At 42.5% G+C, this 16,265-nt stretch overlaps 1 protein-coding gene across 1 annotated transcript; it reads right to left on the bottom strand.

Annotated features, from left to right (window-relative positions):
* Positions 1–576: 576 nt before the first annotated feature.
* Positions 577–13,358, bottom strand: LOC121637820 (intercellular adhesion molecule 1-like). Its single transcript, XM_041982106.1, has 5 exons — positions 13,176–13,358; positions 12,311–12,577; positions 11,757–12,086; positions 8,764–11,113; positions 577–647 (listed from the first exon to the last, which is right to left on the bottom strand). The coding sequence occupies exons 1-4, from the start codon at positions 13,246–13,248 to the stop codon at positions 10,950–10,952; spliced, it is 834 nt and encodes a 277-aa protein (XP_041838040.1). The 5' UTR covers positions 13,249–13,358; the 3' UTR covers positions 577–647; positions 8,764–10,949.
* Between the last annotated feature and the right edge of the window lie 2,907 nt (positions 13,359–16,265).

The raw sequence follows: 16,265 nt of genomic DNA, 5'->3' as shown, positions 1-16,265 counted from the left end.
TGTGTCGTAGTCTTGTTCACAAGTAAAGGGAAAATGGAGCAGGACATCGATATGTCTGGCATGTCTATTGACATTAACGGTTGTTGCAGTGTGTTCATGTTACACAGAAAAAAGAAGGAAAAAAAGAACATTTCAACATTTCACAACTAAAGGATCAGATCAGTTTGAGAAAGAAGCATTTTAAGTGTATTTAGAAAATGAATTGTACTAACTTAGAATGTAAGATGTTAATTAAAAAAAGACTTTACACACCATCTTAACACATTCTTTGATTACACGTTATGGACTAATAAAAAAAAAAACTCTTCTACGTTCTGTCTGGATAAACGAGAACAGAAGCATGAAACGCATTATGAAATTGTGAATCTGTTGGTTGAATATATTGGAGGCGTCACTGTGTGGTCCACATGGTTTATTGTATTTAGCTCAATAAAACTGCACCCGAGACCACACAAGCAGTTAATGTGCTAAATAATACAGTTAAAATAGACGTGTAGATGCAAACAAAACTCACAAAAGTAACAACAGACCAAACTTCTTTGAACACCAAAAATCAATCTCAGCAGTGACAAGAAATTTGAAGGTAGCTGTACATGTTTTTCCTTTATCTTTTTTTTTTCCAAGTAGAACAATGTTGGCAGTACAACCTGCAACACCCCCCACGCACAACACACATCCGCTAATTGAAGTGTGGCACATTGTACACTCCATGTGTAGAAACTATTGCTGTGGATTTAAAGAAAACAAAAAGCTGTCTATTGTTTCTATCGTTTATTATGCATCTGTGGCGTTGTGGGGGGGGGAAAGCAGAATAAGAAGAAATTAAAACTATTCTAAACCTGACAACGCCAACTGGAGAATTTCACTCCAATAATAGGACACGCAGGTCCGATGCACCAAGACAACAAAATGTGATTTACCTTTGCAATAAGTTTATTAACAATAACTAATAAAACAGTTAAAAGAGTTCGACCACTTGGTACCAAGGGATGGAGAACTATGAGGTAAACAGCGAACAACCTGACAAATGGACAAAAATTAATCTAACACAATTCAAACTAAACCACAGCAAACCAACAAAATAAAGTCACACAAAAGTCCATCAAGCCGGCTGTACCGCGGGACCAACGAGCTCAATCTCGCCCTTAGTCACCAGAGGTAGATGGGGTCCGAACGTGCACCCCCCTGGACCCACGGCTGGCGAACCAGACGTATTGCTGGGTTTCCGGGAGAGAAGGCACGGAACTGGCGGTTCCTAAAAACAGTCATTAAGATGAATAAAACTCATGGTGAGTGAAACCCAAATCCAGACAAGACAGCAGCGCAGCCAGGAGCACTGCAGGGGGAGACAACACGCTGCAGCGCACAGTCAACCTCTAGTCCAGGTGACAAGCCCCCCCTCACGCAGGGAGGAAGGAGACACAGCCAGATGATAACGTCCAGGGCTCAGACCAAAATCAGCTCACTTAAGCTGAACATGAGACACAGACCAACCCGGCCACAGCCAACAGACCACAACAGATCCAGAGTAGGGTCCAAGGCAACACCAGCCAAACCAACCGCTGACACACAGCCGAATGAGTGAAGGCATGCTGAAGAGCAGAAACCTACTCTCATATAAGAGGGCTGCGTGCTCAACCCAGCAATCACCACAACAGGCCACACCTGTCGCAGCAAAACGGAGGAGGGAAGGTAAACACTCCAGTGAGTGAGAGAGGTGACAACCTATCTTGCCACATTCTACCCCCCCGATTTTACATCGGCGCCCCGACGATGACTAATGAACGTTCCCTACTAATGCCCGAATCAAAGGAGGGCAACCTGGTTGCAAGGATCTTAAAAAAACTAACCCACTGATTGGGGGAGATGATGCAAATTTGAATGTTGACCTGCTTTTGAGCGGGTGGTGCAGCGCAAAACCACTCCCCCAGCAGTTGATGGATCCGTCCCTGAAGGAATAACCACCGATGCTTGGGGGACTGGCTGCGTATCCGCCATGGCCGAAGCCAGGGGTCTTCTAGCACCAGAAGTAGATGGTGCAGAGGTGTCAGGACCCAACAACCACACCTCCTCCTCTAGAGAATCCTCAGCTTCTGGAGGTGGTAAAAGTGGAGGTGGAAGAGGTAAAGCCACCACCTCCGATCCCACCTGAGCCTTCAACATGTCCCGATGCACATTCCTGGTGTTTAGCAAATTATCCTTTGGGGCAATGGTATAAACTGCACCTCCACCCAAAGGGGCCCTCAGGACCTGATGGACCACTGGGCTCCAAAGGTCCTGGATTTTGTGGCGCCCCCTTGCACTATGGTCACGAAGGTACACCAACTGACCCACGTGCAGCGGAACTTCTCGAACACCCCGATCGTGGTGCTCCTTTCGGCGCTCTGCCGCTGCCAGCAAACGCTCTCTAGCATGGCGAAAAGCCACATTAAGTCTGACCTGATGTTCAGCCAGCCAGTCATCAACCCTTCCTGGCAGAGGGTCCGAGACACGACCCAACAAGAAATCCACAGGAAGTTGGGATTCCCTGCCAAACATGAGCAAGAATGGTGATTCACCAGTACCTTGGTGAGGGGTGGTATTATAGCTAAACAGCAGTTGTGGGAGACAAGAAGCCCAGTCATGCTTCCGTGACACTGGTAAAGTGCGCAGGAGGTTATGGAGAGTACGATTGAATCTCTCACATTGCCCATTCCCTGCTGGGTGGTATGGGGTGGTGCGGGATTTTACCACCCCATTTAACTGACAAAGCTGCTGAATCAGGGTGCTTTCAAAACTCCGACCTTGGTCTGAATGAATTCTGCTCGGAACTCCAAACCTAAAAAACCACTCTGTCAGCAGGACTTGGGCAACTGTATATGCCCGCTGGTCCCGAGTAGGGACAGCAACTGTGTATTTACTAAATACATCAGTTATCACCAGAACATTCTCCCAGCCATTTTTTGAAGGCTCCAATAATGTGAAATCCATAGCAATGATTTCATTTGGCCTCGAAGCCAACAAATGACCCATAAAGCTGGCAGGCACAGACCCTGTGTCTTTTGCAACCTGGCAGCGCTGACATGTTTGAATCCAGTCCTTAACGTCAGTGGACATCCCAGGCCAATAACAGCGCCGGCGCACCAACTCCATGGTGCGCTCAACACCTTGGTGTCCATGTTCCTGATGCAGCTGTGTCAATACTTCCTGCTTAAGGACAGATGGCAAAAGGAGCTGCAGAATCTCCTCCCCCCCATCTGAACGATGGACTCGCCGATACACGACCCCATTTTTGTCCACCAGACGACTCAGTTGTTTTAATAGAATCAAGGAAGGTTTTGAAAGCTGCCGCCTTTCCTCTGGAGTAGGGCGAACCTGCCTCCTCCAATACCCCAACACATCCTTCAGGACGGGGTCATCTTTTTGCAAGGCGCACAGGTCCAAGGAAGAGTGGGATGGCCAAACAGTCACCACTGACTGGCTTGCAGATGCTGGACCGGGAGCTGACTGAAGGGCATTAGGTACCGGGGTGCCAAGCAACATCCGCTCTGCCAGGCTGGCGCTTGATGAATGCTGACGAGACAGCTCATCAGCATTTGTATTGCTACGACCAGATCGGTATTTGATGGTAAAGTTAAATGCAGCGAGTTGAGCTGCCCACCGATGCTCAGTTGCTCCTAGCTTGGCTGTGTCCAGATAGCTTAATGGGTTATTATCTGTATAGACAACACACTGATGCCCCAAGAGATATTCTCTAAATTTCTCAGTCATGGCCCACTTTAATGCCAAAAACTCCAGCTTCATAGAGCTGTAGTTGTCCATGTTACGCTCCGTTGGTCTAAGGCCTCGGCTGGCGTAAGCAACAGGCCTAACCCCATCCTCCGTTTCCTGCGACAGCACCGCACCAAGTCCCGCATGACTAGCATCAGTCTCGAGAATAAAGGGGCGTGAAAAATCTGCATAAGCCAGCACTGGAGCTGAGGTCAACTTTGACTTCAGCGCCTCAAAGCTCTCTTCACAGGCCGGTGTCCATGCGTCTTGAAGTGCCTGGCCAGACCCCCTTTTAGACTTTGTACCCACCAACTGTGCCACCAGCTTATGGAGAGGGCTAGCCAACTTGGCAAAGGCCTCCACGAAGCGCCTGTAGTAACTGGCAAAGCCAAGAAAGGAACGAAGTTCCGAGACATGAGAGGGGCGGGGCCATTTAGCCACAGCATCGATCTTAGCAGGGTCTGTGGCCACCCCTTTATCGGAGATAATGTGGCCCAGATAGCTGACCTCCCGCTGAAAGAAAGAGCATTTCTCTAGCTTCACTTTCAAACCCTCCTTCTGCAATCTGTCTAGGACCACCTCCAGCCGCTGAATTTGCTGGGAGACGGAAGAAGAGAAAACAATGATGTCATCCAGGTACAAAAGGAGAGATTGGCCCTGTTGAGCCCCAAACATCTTCTGCATCAACCGCTGAAAAGTACTTGGCGCGTTACACAGGCCAAATGGCATGCGGTTCCACTCAAAAAGACCAAATGGTGTACAGAATGCCGTTTTTGGCTTGTCATGTTCTGAGACCGGCACCTGGTTGTAACCACTGGCCAAGTCCAAAGTGGAAAACCACCGAGCTCCTGCCAAAGCATCAAGGCTTTCCTCAATGCGAGGCAGAGGGAAGGCATCCTTCCTCGTCTTACTATTAAGAAGACGGTAATCGACACACATACGAAGGCTGCCATCCTTCTTCCTAACAAGCACTATCGGGGAAGCATAAGGACTGCTACTTTCCCGTATGATTTGAGTCTCCAGAAGCTGGTTAATATGCGCCTTAACGGCCTCATACTCTGACGGTGGAATACGTCTGTACCTCTGCCGGACCGGAACCTCATCCAATAGTGGAATGTCGTGGGAGACCAGGTTTGTACACCCCAAATCGCCCTCTTGAACTGAGAAAACTGAGCCGAACCTCTGCAACAGTGACTCAGCCTGTGTCTGCTCAGACTCCGTCAGAGCGGACAAATCGACTGCCTTAGCCACATTGGGCTCTGAATTAGAGGCTGTCTGGGAAAAAACTGTGACAGGGGATCTAACCTTTGTAACCCCAGGGGGAAGACTGACCACATCCGCCAAACTTAATGCACCAAGACAGGTTCGTGGGTAGAGGACGACATCTGTGGTACCTACATTAATGACAGGAATGTAGGTGGTACCTCCTTCAACCACGACCAAACAGGGTGACGCCAGCAGTTCAGCTGGGAGACCAGTCTCCGGGGGCTCAAAAAGTGGAGCCTGACCAGAAAATTGTTCTGGGCAGGTTGCAGCCACCAGTTTCATAACGCCCCCAGGGATTTGCACCCCTCGAGAGCCTTGAACCCGAACAGTACCAGCTGATGGGCCATGCTGCCTGGAAACAGCCTGGTGGCATTGCTGCAAGGCCCTAATGACTGGACCCGGAGACTGTGCCACAGCAGGTAAGTTAAAAAGAGAACAGCCATGGGCCCCAAACAGCAGATGGTAACAACGCCGAATGACGTTCATCCCGAGAATTCCGGGGACAGAAGATTCCGGGCCTATTGGATCCTTTACCACCAGAATCCCACAACGTGGAATTACCTCATCACAAAGACTGATGTCCAACTCCATATATCCAATATATGGAATGAAAAGACCATTGGCAGCCCGAAGCTGTAACCAATGACATGACTGCAGGCGATCGTGTCCCCAAGGGGCAAAATGTTCCTGAAAGAAACTTTCCGTGACAGTGGACACCATAGACCCGGTGTCCACTAAACAGGTAACAGGAACACCACCCACCGTAACATCTATGGTTGGACACGATGCCATAAGTCGAGCAGCATCTGCCACGTGAGAGCCCACCTTTCCCCCCTCTGAGCTTTGGCTCCGCAGCTCAGTGGGTGCTAGTTTTCCGACTGAGCCATGTCAACAGGCCTGGCCACCGTAGAAGACTGACCAGCCACCCGGGGACCACGAGGGCGAACACGCTCCCCCTCACAATCCTTGGAAATATGACCAGGTTTTCGGCAACGATGACAAATCACAGAGCCAGATGAATGTGCCCGTGGAAAAGAAATCTGCAAAGTGGTGACGGTCCTAGTGAGCTGACTAAGCTGTTCTTGCTGCTGCTTCAAAAGCTCTTTCAGCTCATCAAGATCAGAGCCTGAGGAGGCAGATGGGGCTAACCGAGGACTACCGTGCACCCCATATTGCAAACCATGCACAGAGGGCAAGGAATAGCTACGTTCCCTAGCACCACCCGAAAATCCTTCCCTCTCCCACCGGATGGCCTCCCCACGCACCTCTAGAAGGGTAGCAGTAGACTTAGAATGAACAAACTGCTTAAGATGCCGGCGGAGGGTGTTATCTAACACATGTTCCACAAATTGATCACGCAGGAGAATATCTGCGTTAAGCAAGCCATCTGGTGCAGTCAGTTTAACCCGTTCCATAAGAGCCATTAAAGCCAGGGAAAATGCCATTAGCGTTTCCCCCTCTTCCTGCTTCCTAGAGAAGAAGGCTTGCTGCAAGGTTACATAAGACTTAGAGCAACTGTACAGCTCTTTAAGGATGGCTACAACCCTGGTTGGGTCACTCCTCTCCGCACTGGTGCGATACTTTATTTCCTCCCTTGCCTCCCCTTCAAGGTGATCAAAAGGAAACAAAGCTTGATCAGCCGTTGACAGATGGCGGGCACGCATGCATGCCTGGACTTCCTCCACCCAGTCGCTGATACCAATACCAGTCTTACCATCAAACATGGGGCAGCGACGATCTCTAGGCACAATCACCAAACGCTCAGTGGGAGCAGCTCCCGCAGCCGTGGCACCACCAGCTGCGGCCGGGGGAACCTGAACAGTCTCACTAGAACCTGCCTGGGGAGCACCCTCAAGCAGTCTTTTATTTTCAGCCCTTAACTGGGCTACCAAATCTCTCAGCTGTTGCATCTCCTCCTCCATAACTGCAACAAGGGGGGGGGGGGGGGGATGAATGAGTTACACCAACCTCAGTAAGACCCAGAAACCAAAGGGGGGGGGAATTATAACAGGCCACTACTGCTGTCTTGTCTTAACTCAACCTACAATGACAATATACAATGGTTATCCACAGAAAAAAATAAAAATAAATAAATCACATCTGTCAAAAGGTGCAATCCTGCCGACAACGCCAAGTGTGGCATTGTGGGGGGGGGGAAAGCAGAATAAGAAGAAATTAAAACTATTCTAAACCTGACAACGCCAACTGGAGAATTTCACTCCAATAATAGGACACGCAGGTCCGATGCACCAAGACAACAAAATGTGATTTACCTTTGCAATAAGTTTATTAACAATAACTAATAAAACAGTTAAAAGAGTTCGACCACTTGGTACCAAGGGATGGAGAACTATGAGGTAAACAGCGAACAACCTGACAAATGGACAAAAATTAATCTAACACAATTCAAACTAAACCACAGCAAACCAACAAAATAAAGTCACACAAAAGTCCATCAAGCCGGCTGTACCGCGGGACCAACGAGCTCAATCTCGCCCTTAGTCACCAGAGGTAGATGGGGTCCGAACGTGCACCCCCCTGGACCCACGGCTGGCGAACCAGACGTATTGCTGGGTTTCCGGGAGAGAAGGCACGGAACTGGCGGTTCCTAAAAACAGTCATTAAGATGAATAAAACTCATGGTGAGTGAAACCCAAATCCAGACAAGACAGCAGCGCAGCCAGGAGCACTGCAGGGGGAGACAACACGCTGCAGCGCACAGTCAACCTCTAGTCCAGGTGACAAGCCCCCCCTCACGCAGGGAGGAAGGAGACACAGCCAGATGATAACGTCCAGGGCTCAGACCAAAATCAGCTCACTTAAGCTGAACATGAGACACAGACCAACCCGGCCACAGCCAACAGACCACAACAGATCCAGAGTAGGGTCCAAGGCAACACCAGCCAAACCAACCGCTGACACACAGCCGAATGAGTGAAGGCATGCTGAAGAGCAGAAACCTACTCTCATATAAGAGGGCTGCGTGCTCAACCCAGCAATCACCACAACAGGCCACACCTGTCGCAGCAAAACGGAGGAGGGAAGGTAAACACTCCAGTGAGTGAGAGAGGTGACAACCTATCTTGCCACACATCCTAAAATATGTTGTGTGCTCCCTGTATTTGATGTCCACAATCTGTTTATTTCTTCTCTGAAAACTCATGGAACACCGTGAAAACTAGAAACAATTAAATGTTTTAATAACAACATATCACACGTCTGCCTTTACAGAATGAATAAAATAAATATTAGTCTTTAACATGTACGCCACATAAACCAGTTAGAAATGTGACGTTCATGAGCGAATTGATTCTTTTGAACGGCTCTTATGAATGAACGATGGAAACCGAGTCACAGTTGTGAGCCGTTTCTTTGTGAGCCATTGTTTTTAAATACAAATTTCCCACACTACCTTCATCACATTTGTGACATCATAGGAGTCAGATGTCCAACACGCTACGTTCATGTGAAGCATCTATGGGCAGAGAGTATTGTTTGGAAACAAATACTGTGAGTTCTATCCAAAACATTTACTAGAATTTACACTGACTGCTCAGGTTTAACCTTTTTTTTAATCTATGTTTTTCCTATAATTTTTTTAGATAAGTTCTATGGTAGATAAGTTCGATAAGCATAAAAGTTTGTCCTGCTCATGTGATGTCCTTTATATCAAGAAATGTGAAGGAAGCCGTACATGTTTTTCCTTTATCTTTTTTTCCCCAAGTAGAACAATGTTGGCAGTACAACCTGCACACCCTCCCGCTCATAGACAAAGAAGAAATTGCAACACAGGGTGTTACTTGACTTCCAGAGGATCTTCATCCATTTCCTGACATTATTCTCATAATTACTCAGTGTTTGCCACAATTTTATCAAAATTGTCCACATCAGTTTAATGCAAAAGTCAAGAATGTACTTTATTTAAAATTTGATGTTAGAAAGTAAAAAAATATATGGAAGAGTATTAGGACCACTGAGGGAACAATGTGAATTCTGAGAAAAAGTCAAAATTCTGACTTTAATCTCAGAATTATGAGATTAAAGTCAAAATTCTGTGGAAAAAAGTCAGAATTCTTTTTTTAGTGGCCCTAATACTCTTTTGTAAAAGTAAAACACAAAACATTTTCAACCAAAAAAAGGAAAACTTAAGAAAAAAATAACATAGAAACAATCTTATGACATGTTTGTAAGGTTGCCTTGTTCATGCTTCATGGGTCTGATTGTTGCCACATCTTTTCTTTTCACTGTTTGGTGCTTAAACTTAAAAACAATAACACCAGGTGGAGAACAGTGAGCATGAGGAAGATGTTCAGGGCACCCAATCGTTCCAGTGTCGCTCGTTGGGCAACACCCGACAGAGTCGCAGGCAGCAGCTGATGGTGGGCTCATAAAACACTGTGTCTGGTTCTTCAATGTTCACCGTTGTTTCACTTCTTCTCTGATGCACAGAGCGAGCAAACAATGATGGTTTAGGATCTTTAACCCAAGTTTTCTTAGTTATACATCCCAAGTCTCTCTCTCTCACTCTCTGTCTCTCTCCTTTAGCTACCAAAGTACAAGCAAGGTCAAAAGAAAGCAACCATTAGCCACAATCCTAAAAAGGTCAGTGGAGTTCATGTTTAAACAACTTTAATTTTTTGAGAAACCACAATAATGTAAATCAGGTGGATCCAGCTCCATATTTAACCCATGGTAAACTGGATGTTGCTGTTTTGTACTATTTTTATATTAATGATCTACTAGAAGAAAGATCCACAGGAACAAAATCATGGCTTCTGTGTTTTTGTGGGGTATTTCAGGTTCTTCAAATTCCTTCTTCAAAACTTGCAGGTCTCATGAAGTGGAAGCTTCAGTTTGCTCTACAAGCAGTTCCAGGAAATTTTGATGCACATTGAATACTGTGTGATTTTGTTTAAAGAAAGCTAAATTAATTTACAGTCGAATTTTGTTTCAGTTAACTGTAATGTACATAGCCATAAATGGAAAAGTTACTGCATGAAGGTCTTGATATATATGCACATATTGCAAAGGACATGCATCTACTTTGATGCAGCCAATGAAAAGTTCAAAAGTGTGAGTTGAACAAGACTTCAGACAGCAACTTAACAAGCTGTCTACAACTCTTAGTGACACTTGTGTAATAAATGTCATTCTCATCAGCCTTAAGGAGACTTTGTGTTGAAAATATTAACAAACTAAATTAAATGAGTGAACACTGTGAAAGTCAACATGCTGAACTACCTCTGGTTTGGAGACGTTGACAGTTGTTACAGTATGTTCATGTTACAGAGAAGAAATAAATAGTTTTTCTCACTTTCAGGACTGATGCGATTTAGTAGTTAAATATCAAATTGAAAATGAAGCATTTTAAAAATATTTAGCAAGTTAATGTCGTGGAAATTTCAAAGGATCACACACTGGATGAGAATATAGCAAGGATGTATAATTAACAGCTTTGGCTGGGCGAGTCTGAAGTCACACTCTAAGACACAGATAGTTAAAGCCCTGGTTGCATGCAGGCAGACAGGGTGTGGTTAAGCAAGACAGGATAAAGTTGACCTTTATCACTTCTGCGCAAGTAAAGTTGAGTGAGGACACTATTGGCAGTTTGGTTCAAACTGGTCCACCCAGCCATTTGCATACGGTGAAAATAACCCACATAAGAGACGTGCAAAAACAGGTCTATTAAAAGATGTTTCATACTTCTGCAATTTTCAGCTTGCAGTGACAAAAACAACTTTCAAAATCACTCTTTACACAAACACAAACTTTTTCCAAATGTCATAAGCACAGCAACATATACTCTGAAATAAAGATATGGACTTATATGAACTTATACTAAGTGTAATTTTCTATTACATTAATCATACTGACTTTACATGTAAGCAGTTTAGGAAAAAACATGTACAAACATTTTCTGTCATCATTTGTGATCACAGGACATGGTTCTGTAATAAAACATCAGACATGATAAACTTCTCTGACACCAGAAGCATGAAACACATTATGAACTTGTGAACCTGTTGGTTAAAGATGCTGGTGGCATCATTGTGTGGTTCATCTGCTCCACTGCATGTAGAGGAATGTAACTCTGGACCTGAGAACACAGACCGCTGTGAATTAATACAAGAGTGAGTCACATTATGAACCTAAAAACCTGTTAGTTTAATATTCTGGTGGCATATTTACCTGTTTTATATCATGTGCATTTTTATTCACATGAGGAGCTAGGAGGTTGATGTAGTTACTTTTGGTCTGAACTAGATTAGCTGTTGCTGCTACTGTTAATGTTTTCATACTTCGTTAAGTTAACTGTGTGCAAAGATTTGTGTTTACAAAATATTAATCATTCAGTCAAAGTGTGAGTCCAGTTTTATTTAAGTATTTTCCCCCTCACTTTAATACAAGACCAGTTTGCACTTTAGTTTAACCCTGTAATGCTTGGTGTCACTAATTTGCCACTTCTGGCAATTTATTTATTTATTTATTTTTTGCTTTATTTATACCTAGTTATTCTATTTTATTTATGTATTTGTTTTTATTAAGCCTTATTTATATATTTTTTCTATATTATTTACTAATCATCTTTATTTATTTATCGTTATTCATTTATTTAATATTAATTTTTTTTTTGTTTGTTTTGTTGTTTTTATTCCAGTCTTTTACTTTTTGCTACTTTTTTTGTCCTGGATTCATTTTGTTTAAAAATAAATAAAAACTGTAAACCAATCTAGACTCACAGTGGACCGTAGCAGTGAGTTTTCCTGACTTCACCACTGGAGGAGGCTGTGGTCCTTCAGGTCCCATTTCCAGTTTGGCCTCACACCAGAACTCTGCTCCATTATCTGCTTTAGTAAAGTTAAACTTCAGAGTGAAGTCGGCATTTGTTGGTTCTGGTTTGTTATCAGTGGATTTCAGCTGAACCAATGCTGTCTGTCCTTTGTAGAAGGTCACAATGAGGTTGTTAACAGGGGCAACATCCAGTACATCACACCGCAGTGTGTGCAGGTCATTCTTTTTTATTGGTCCAGTGTGATTTACAAAGCCGATGGACACATTATGAGGAAGCTCTGTAAAGAAGAGGAAAAAAGCAAAGATGCAAATAAATATATAAAATAAATAAATAAATTAATAAAAATTGATGAGCTAAGCAAAGCAAGATAGGCTGACAACAACAGCACAGAGCTGAGTATAAACTTTGTAACTCTAATTCAGAACAAATTAAATGACGTGTTTTCTAAATATTATTAATAAATTCTTTACTAACTAAAGTTTTAGGAGTCTCTTTACTTACTGTAGACAATGACATCCAGATCTTTACAACACTGGACACCGTTAATAGTGCTGTAATAACAAGTAGGAGATGGGCGCCATTCAGTTATTTTATCAACTATCCATGAAATCTCAAATCCATTTCGTTCTTTCTTTCCCACATTGTACTCCAAATCTAATGTGGGAGAAGAGCAGCTCCTACACATTGTACATGTGGCATAGATGGGATCACCGTACTTCACTACCACTTTGGAAGGAGTGAATATGGGTTGTTCTTGACAGGTATAATCTGTAAGAAACACAATAAATATCATGATGAGGTAGAGGAATATTTTCACACAATTTTCATACTACTTGTAATAAACAATATAATACACAGTTTTTGTACATGTACAGTAAAAATGTCTAAAAAAGTTTTCATGTGAAAAATAATTTATGATTTTTCTCTCTAAAAATAGATCTGTTTTCAATCTAAGCAACCACTGAATAACTTTGTAAATTGTGTAAAGATCTACAGTTATGTATGATTTCCACTGGTTTACTAAATGCTGTGAAATTTTAAATCAGACAGTTACCTCCTAGTTTTGGCTTAAATATCATTAAGGTACCATCATCCTACATCTTAAATACTTTTATAATTTGCTCCAAATTTGAATTTGTGTAACTTCAGTACACAGCTGTCAGAGCAGGATGTGTAAGGCTTACAATAACAAGTCAATATTTTTAAGACATACATGGTTTCAATGTTACAATATTCAGACTAAAAACTTCATTAACCCTGAAAAAGCTGATTGACTCTTATGAAAAAGTTACCAGTAACCTTAATCTTCAGCACACAGAAAAATGATATCTTGGACCAACAAGCAATCAGACAGCAGAAAACTTACTACAGCCAGACACCTGCAGGTCGGAGAGAAAACTCAGAAAAATCATGACCAAAAACATGTTACGGAAATCCATTTTTCTCTTGTTAGCTTTGCAGGAAAATTAGCAGTGGTGGTGGTTAAAATCCTCACACACAATGCTGGACAGAGAGTGGCTGGAAATGAAAGTAGAAACAGTTTAAATGCACCACACCCTTTTTGGTTGTCTCAGAGAGTCAGAGCAGAGGAAGGTGCAGCACACATTTCATATAGTCTCCCACCAATGTGGGAAAACTAAACAGATTATGAGTGATGCCTTCATGACCCATGTCTACGGGGGACAATTTAGCCAGATGTAGCAATTTGATCTCACTGAACCCAGTCATAGACCTCACATCTGAAAACATCTACTAGTTATTCTCCCACTGAAGAATCAGTAGCCTATACATCAAGTAAGAAATCCTTTTAAGTTAAAATAAAATTAACCATTCTGTTTTGCTATTCATTTTCTTTTAAAGTAAAATATTTTCAAGAAAGTATAACAGAAGAATTTTCATATTTTTATCTTGTGCTAAATGAAAAGTAATCATGACTGCACACAGTGACGACTAAATAACAAAAGATCAGCTTGGCAAACTTTCATCCATTATAAGTAAGTTGTATATATTTTTTAAGTTAAATCAAAGTTAATATCTGTCAGATACACTTAAGCAAAAAGTACAAATCACAAACTGAATTTATACAGTGCTTGAGTAAGTGTAGCCCATTTCCATGTACCACTCATCTGCAACAGAACAGAATGTAATCACAAGCTTCAGAGGCATATTTTCCTTATCTGCTTCCTGCAGCCCTTTTGTTATGCACAGGATCAGTTATCATGTCTTAAGACTGAGGAACTATTAGCTGGTTCCTTGTATTTCTTTCTTTCATTCCACCATATTCCATAAATGTTCTACAGTCACATTCATGCATTCTTTGCTGCTGCCCAGTTATTTATAATGTGTTTATTCCAGGCCTCCTGACTCCAACTGGTACGCTCTAGACACATAACTCCCTAACAGATATTTTAATAATAGTAGGTATGAGTAATAAGAAGGCAGAGCCTGAATCCAGAGCTACAATATGAGGTCTGTCAATTAAACTAAACCATAAAGGGAGCTGCATATCACAGACAAAAAAAAACATCCTCTAAACCTGCATAATAGGCACATGCTTCATCTCCATGGAGCCTGATTTCAAAATCCTAAATCTGTTTACATCTGTTTACTATTTTTCTCCAGTCAAAAGCTTTTGGTTTAGACTACACTTACACTACATCTTCAGAAACACAAGCTTTGGTAAAAATATTCCATGTTAGTAGCAGCTCGTAACATTAGCAGCTAAACACAACACAAACACAAAGGAGTGAACAAACAGTGAAACTCAGGGTTTATGGAGCCAGTATGGAGAGATGGAGGAATTACTACATGATTTTAAACAGAGTACTAAGCTGCAGCTTTCCTATACATAGAGGTGTTGTACCAAACAGAGCCGGATCAACACATGACTCTCAGTCAGATTGTGCCTAAAAAGTATCTGCTGCAAACTGCAGTGAGGTCAGTTCAGGTAGGTTTTGAAAATAAACTCCACATAAATTTGTTTTGTATTACCTTGGCATGTGTCCCTCTGTGAGTGGCAACCTGTGGTTCTGTTTGCTTCATCACTGATCAACACTTAATGGAACAGGGCCCAACTGGGTGAGGAGCAAGTGGGATGAGGATAAGCACATGCACTTCCAAATCCAAGGTCGTGGTCTTCAGCCTGACAAGGGTAGAATGTCCTTTCTAGGTCAGGTATGAAACCCTTCACCAAGTGGACGTGTGTTGTAGTCTTGTTCACAAGTAAAGGGAAAATGGAGCAGGACATCGATATGTCTGGCATGTCTATTGACATTAACGGTTGTTGCAGTGTGTTCATGTTACACAGAAAAAAGAAGGAAAAAAAGAACATTTCAACATTTCACAACTAAAGGATCAGATCAGTTTGAGAAAGAAGCATTTTAAGTGTATTTAGAAAATGAATTGTACTAACTTAGAATGTAAGATGTTCATTAAAAAAAGACTTTACACACCATCTTAACACATTCTTTGATTACACGTTATGGACTAATAAAAAAAAAAAAACTCTTCTACGTTCTGTCTGGATAAACGAGAACAGAAGCATGAAACGCATTATGAAATTGTGAATCTGTTGGTTGAATATATTGGAGGCGTCACTGTGTGGTCCACATGGTTTATTGTATTTAGCTCAATAAAACTGCACCCGAGACCACACAAGCAGTTAATGTGCTAATTAATACAGTTTAAATAGACGTGTAGATGCAAACAAAACTCACAAAAGTAACAACAAACCAAACTTCTTTGAACACCAAAAATCAATCTCAGCAGTGACAAGAAATTTGAAGGTAGCTGTACATGTTTTTCCTTTATCTTTTTTTTTTCCAAGTAGAACAATGTTGGCAGTACAACCTGCAACACCCCCCACGCACAACACACATCCGCTAATTGAAGTGTGGCACATTGTACACTCCATGTGTAGAAACTATTGCTGTGGATTTAAAGAAAACAAAAAGCTGTCTATTGTTTCTATCGTTTTTTATGCATCCTAAAATATGTTGTGTGCTCCCTGTATTTGATGTCCACAATCTGTTTATTTCTTCTCTGAAAACTCATGGAACACCGTGAAAACTAGAAACAATTAAATGTTTTAATAACAACATATCACACGTCTGCCTTTACAGAATGGATAAAATAAATATTAGTCTTTAACGTGTACGCCACATAAACCAGATAGAAATGTGACGTTCATGAGCGAATTGATTCTTTTGAACGGCTCTTATGAATGAATGATGGAAACCGAGTCACAGTTGTGAGCCGTTTCTTTGTGAGCCATTGTTTTTAAATACAAATTTCCCACACTACCTTAATCACATTTGTGACATCATAGGAGTCAGATGTCCAACACGTTACGTTCATGTGAAGCATCTATGGGCAGAGAGTATTGTTTGGAAACAAATACTGTGAGTTCTATCCAAAACATTTACTAGAATTTACACTGACTGCACAGGTTTAACCT

The sequence above is a fragment of the Melanotaenia boesemani genome, chromosome 4, assembly GCF_017639745.1.
Source record: "Melanotaenia boesemani isolate fMelBoe1 chromosome 4, fMelBoe1.pri, whole genome shotgun sequence".
NCBI classification, from domain to species: Eukaryota; Metazoa; Chordata; class Actinopteri; order Atheriniformes; family Melanotaeniidae; genus Melanotaenia; species Melanotaenia boesemani.
The sequence above is the reverse complement of the archived record's forward strand: the minus strand, read 5'-3'. Positions and strand labels throughout refer to the sequence as shown.

What these genes read in the sequence shown, in the direction of transcription:
- LOC121637820 (XM_041982106.1), bottom strand. Translation starts at nt 13,248, where the DNA reads ATGGATTTCCGTAACATGTTTTTGGTCATGATTTTTCTGAGTTTTCTC. An exon ending in CCTGCAGGTGTCTGGCTGTA is followed by an intron (nt 12,578 to 13,175) that starts GTAAGTTTTCTG and finishes TGTTTCTTACAG; the next exon opens with ATTATACCTGTCAAGAACAA. An exon ending in ACTCACTGCTACGGTCCACT is followed by an intron (nt 11,114 to 11,756) that starts GTGAGTCTAGAT and finishes CTGTGTTCTCAG; the next exon opens with GTCCAGAGTTACATTCCTCT.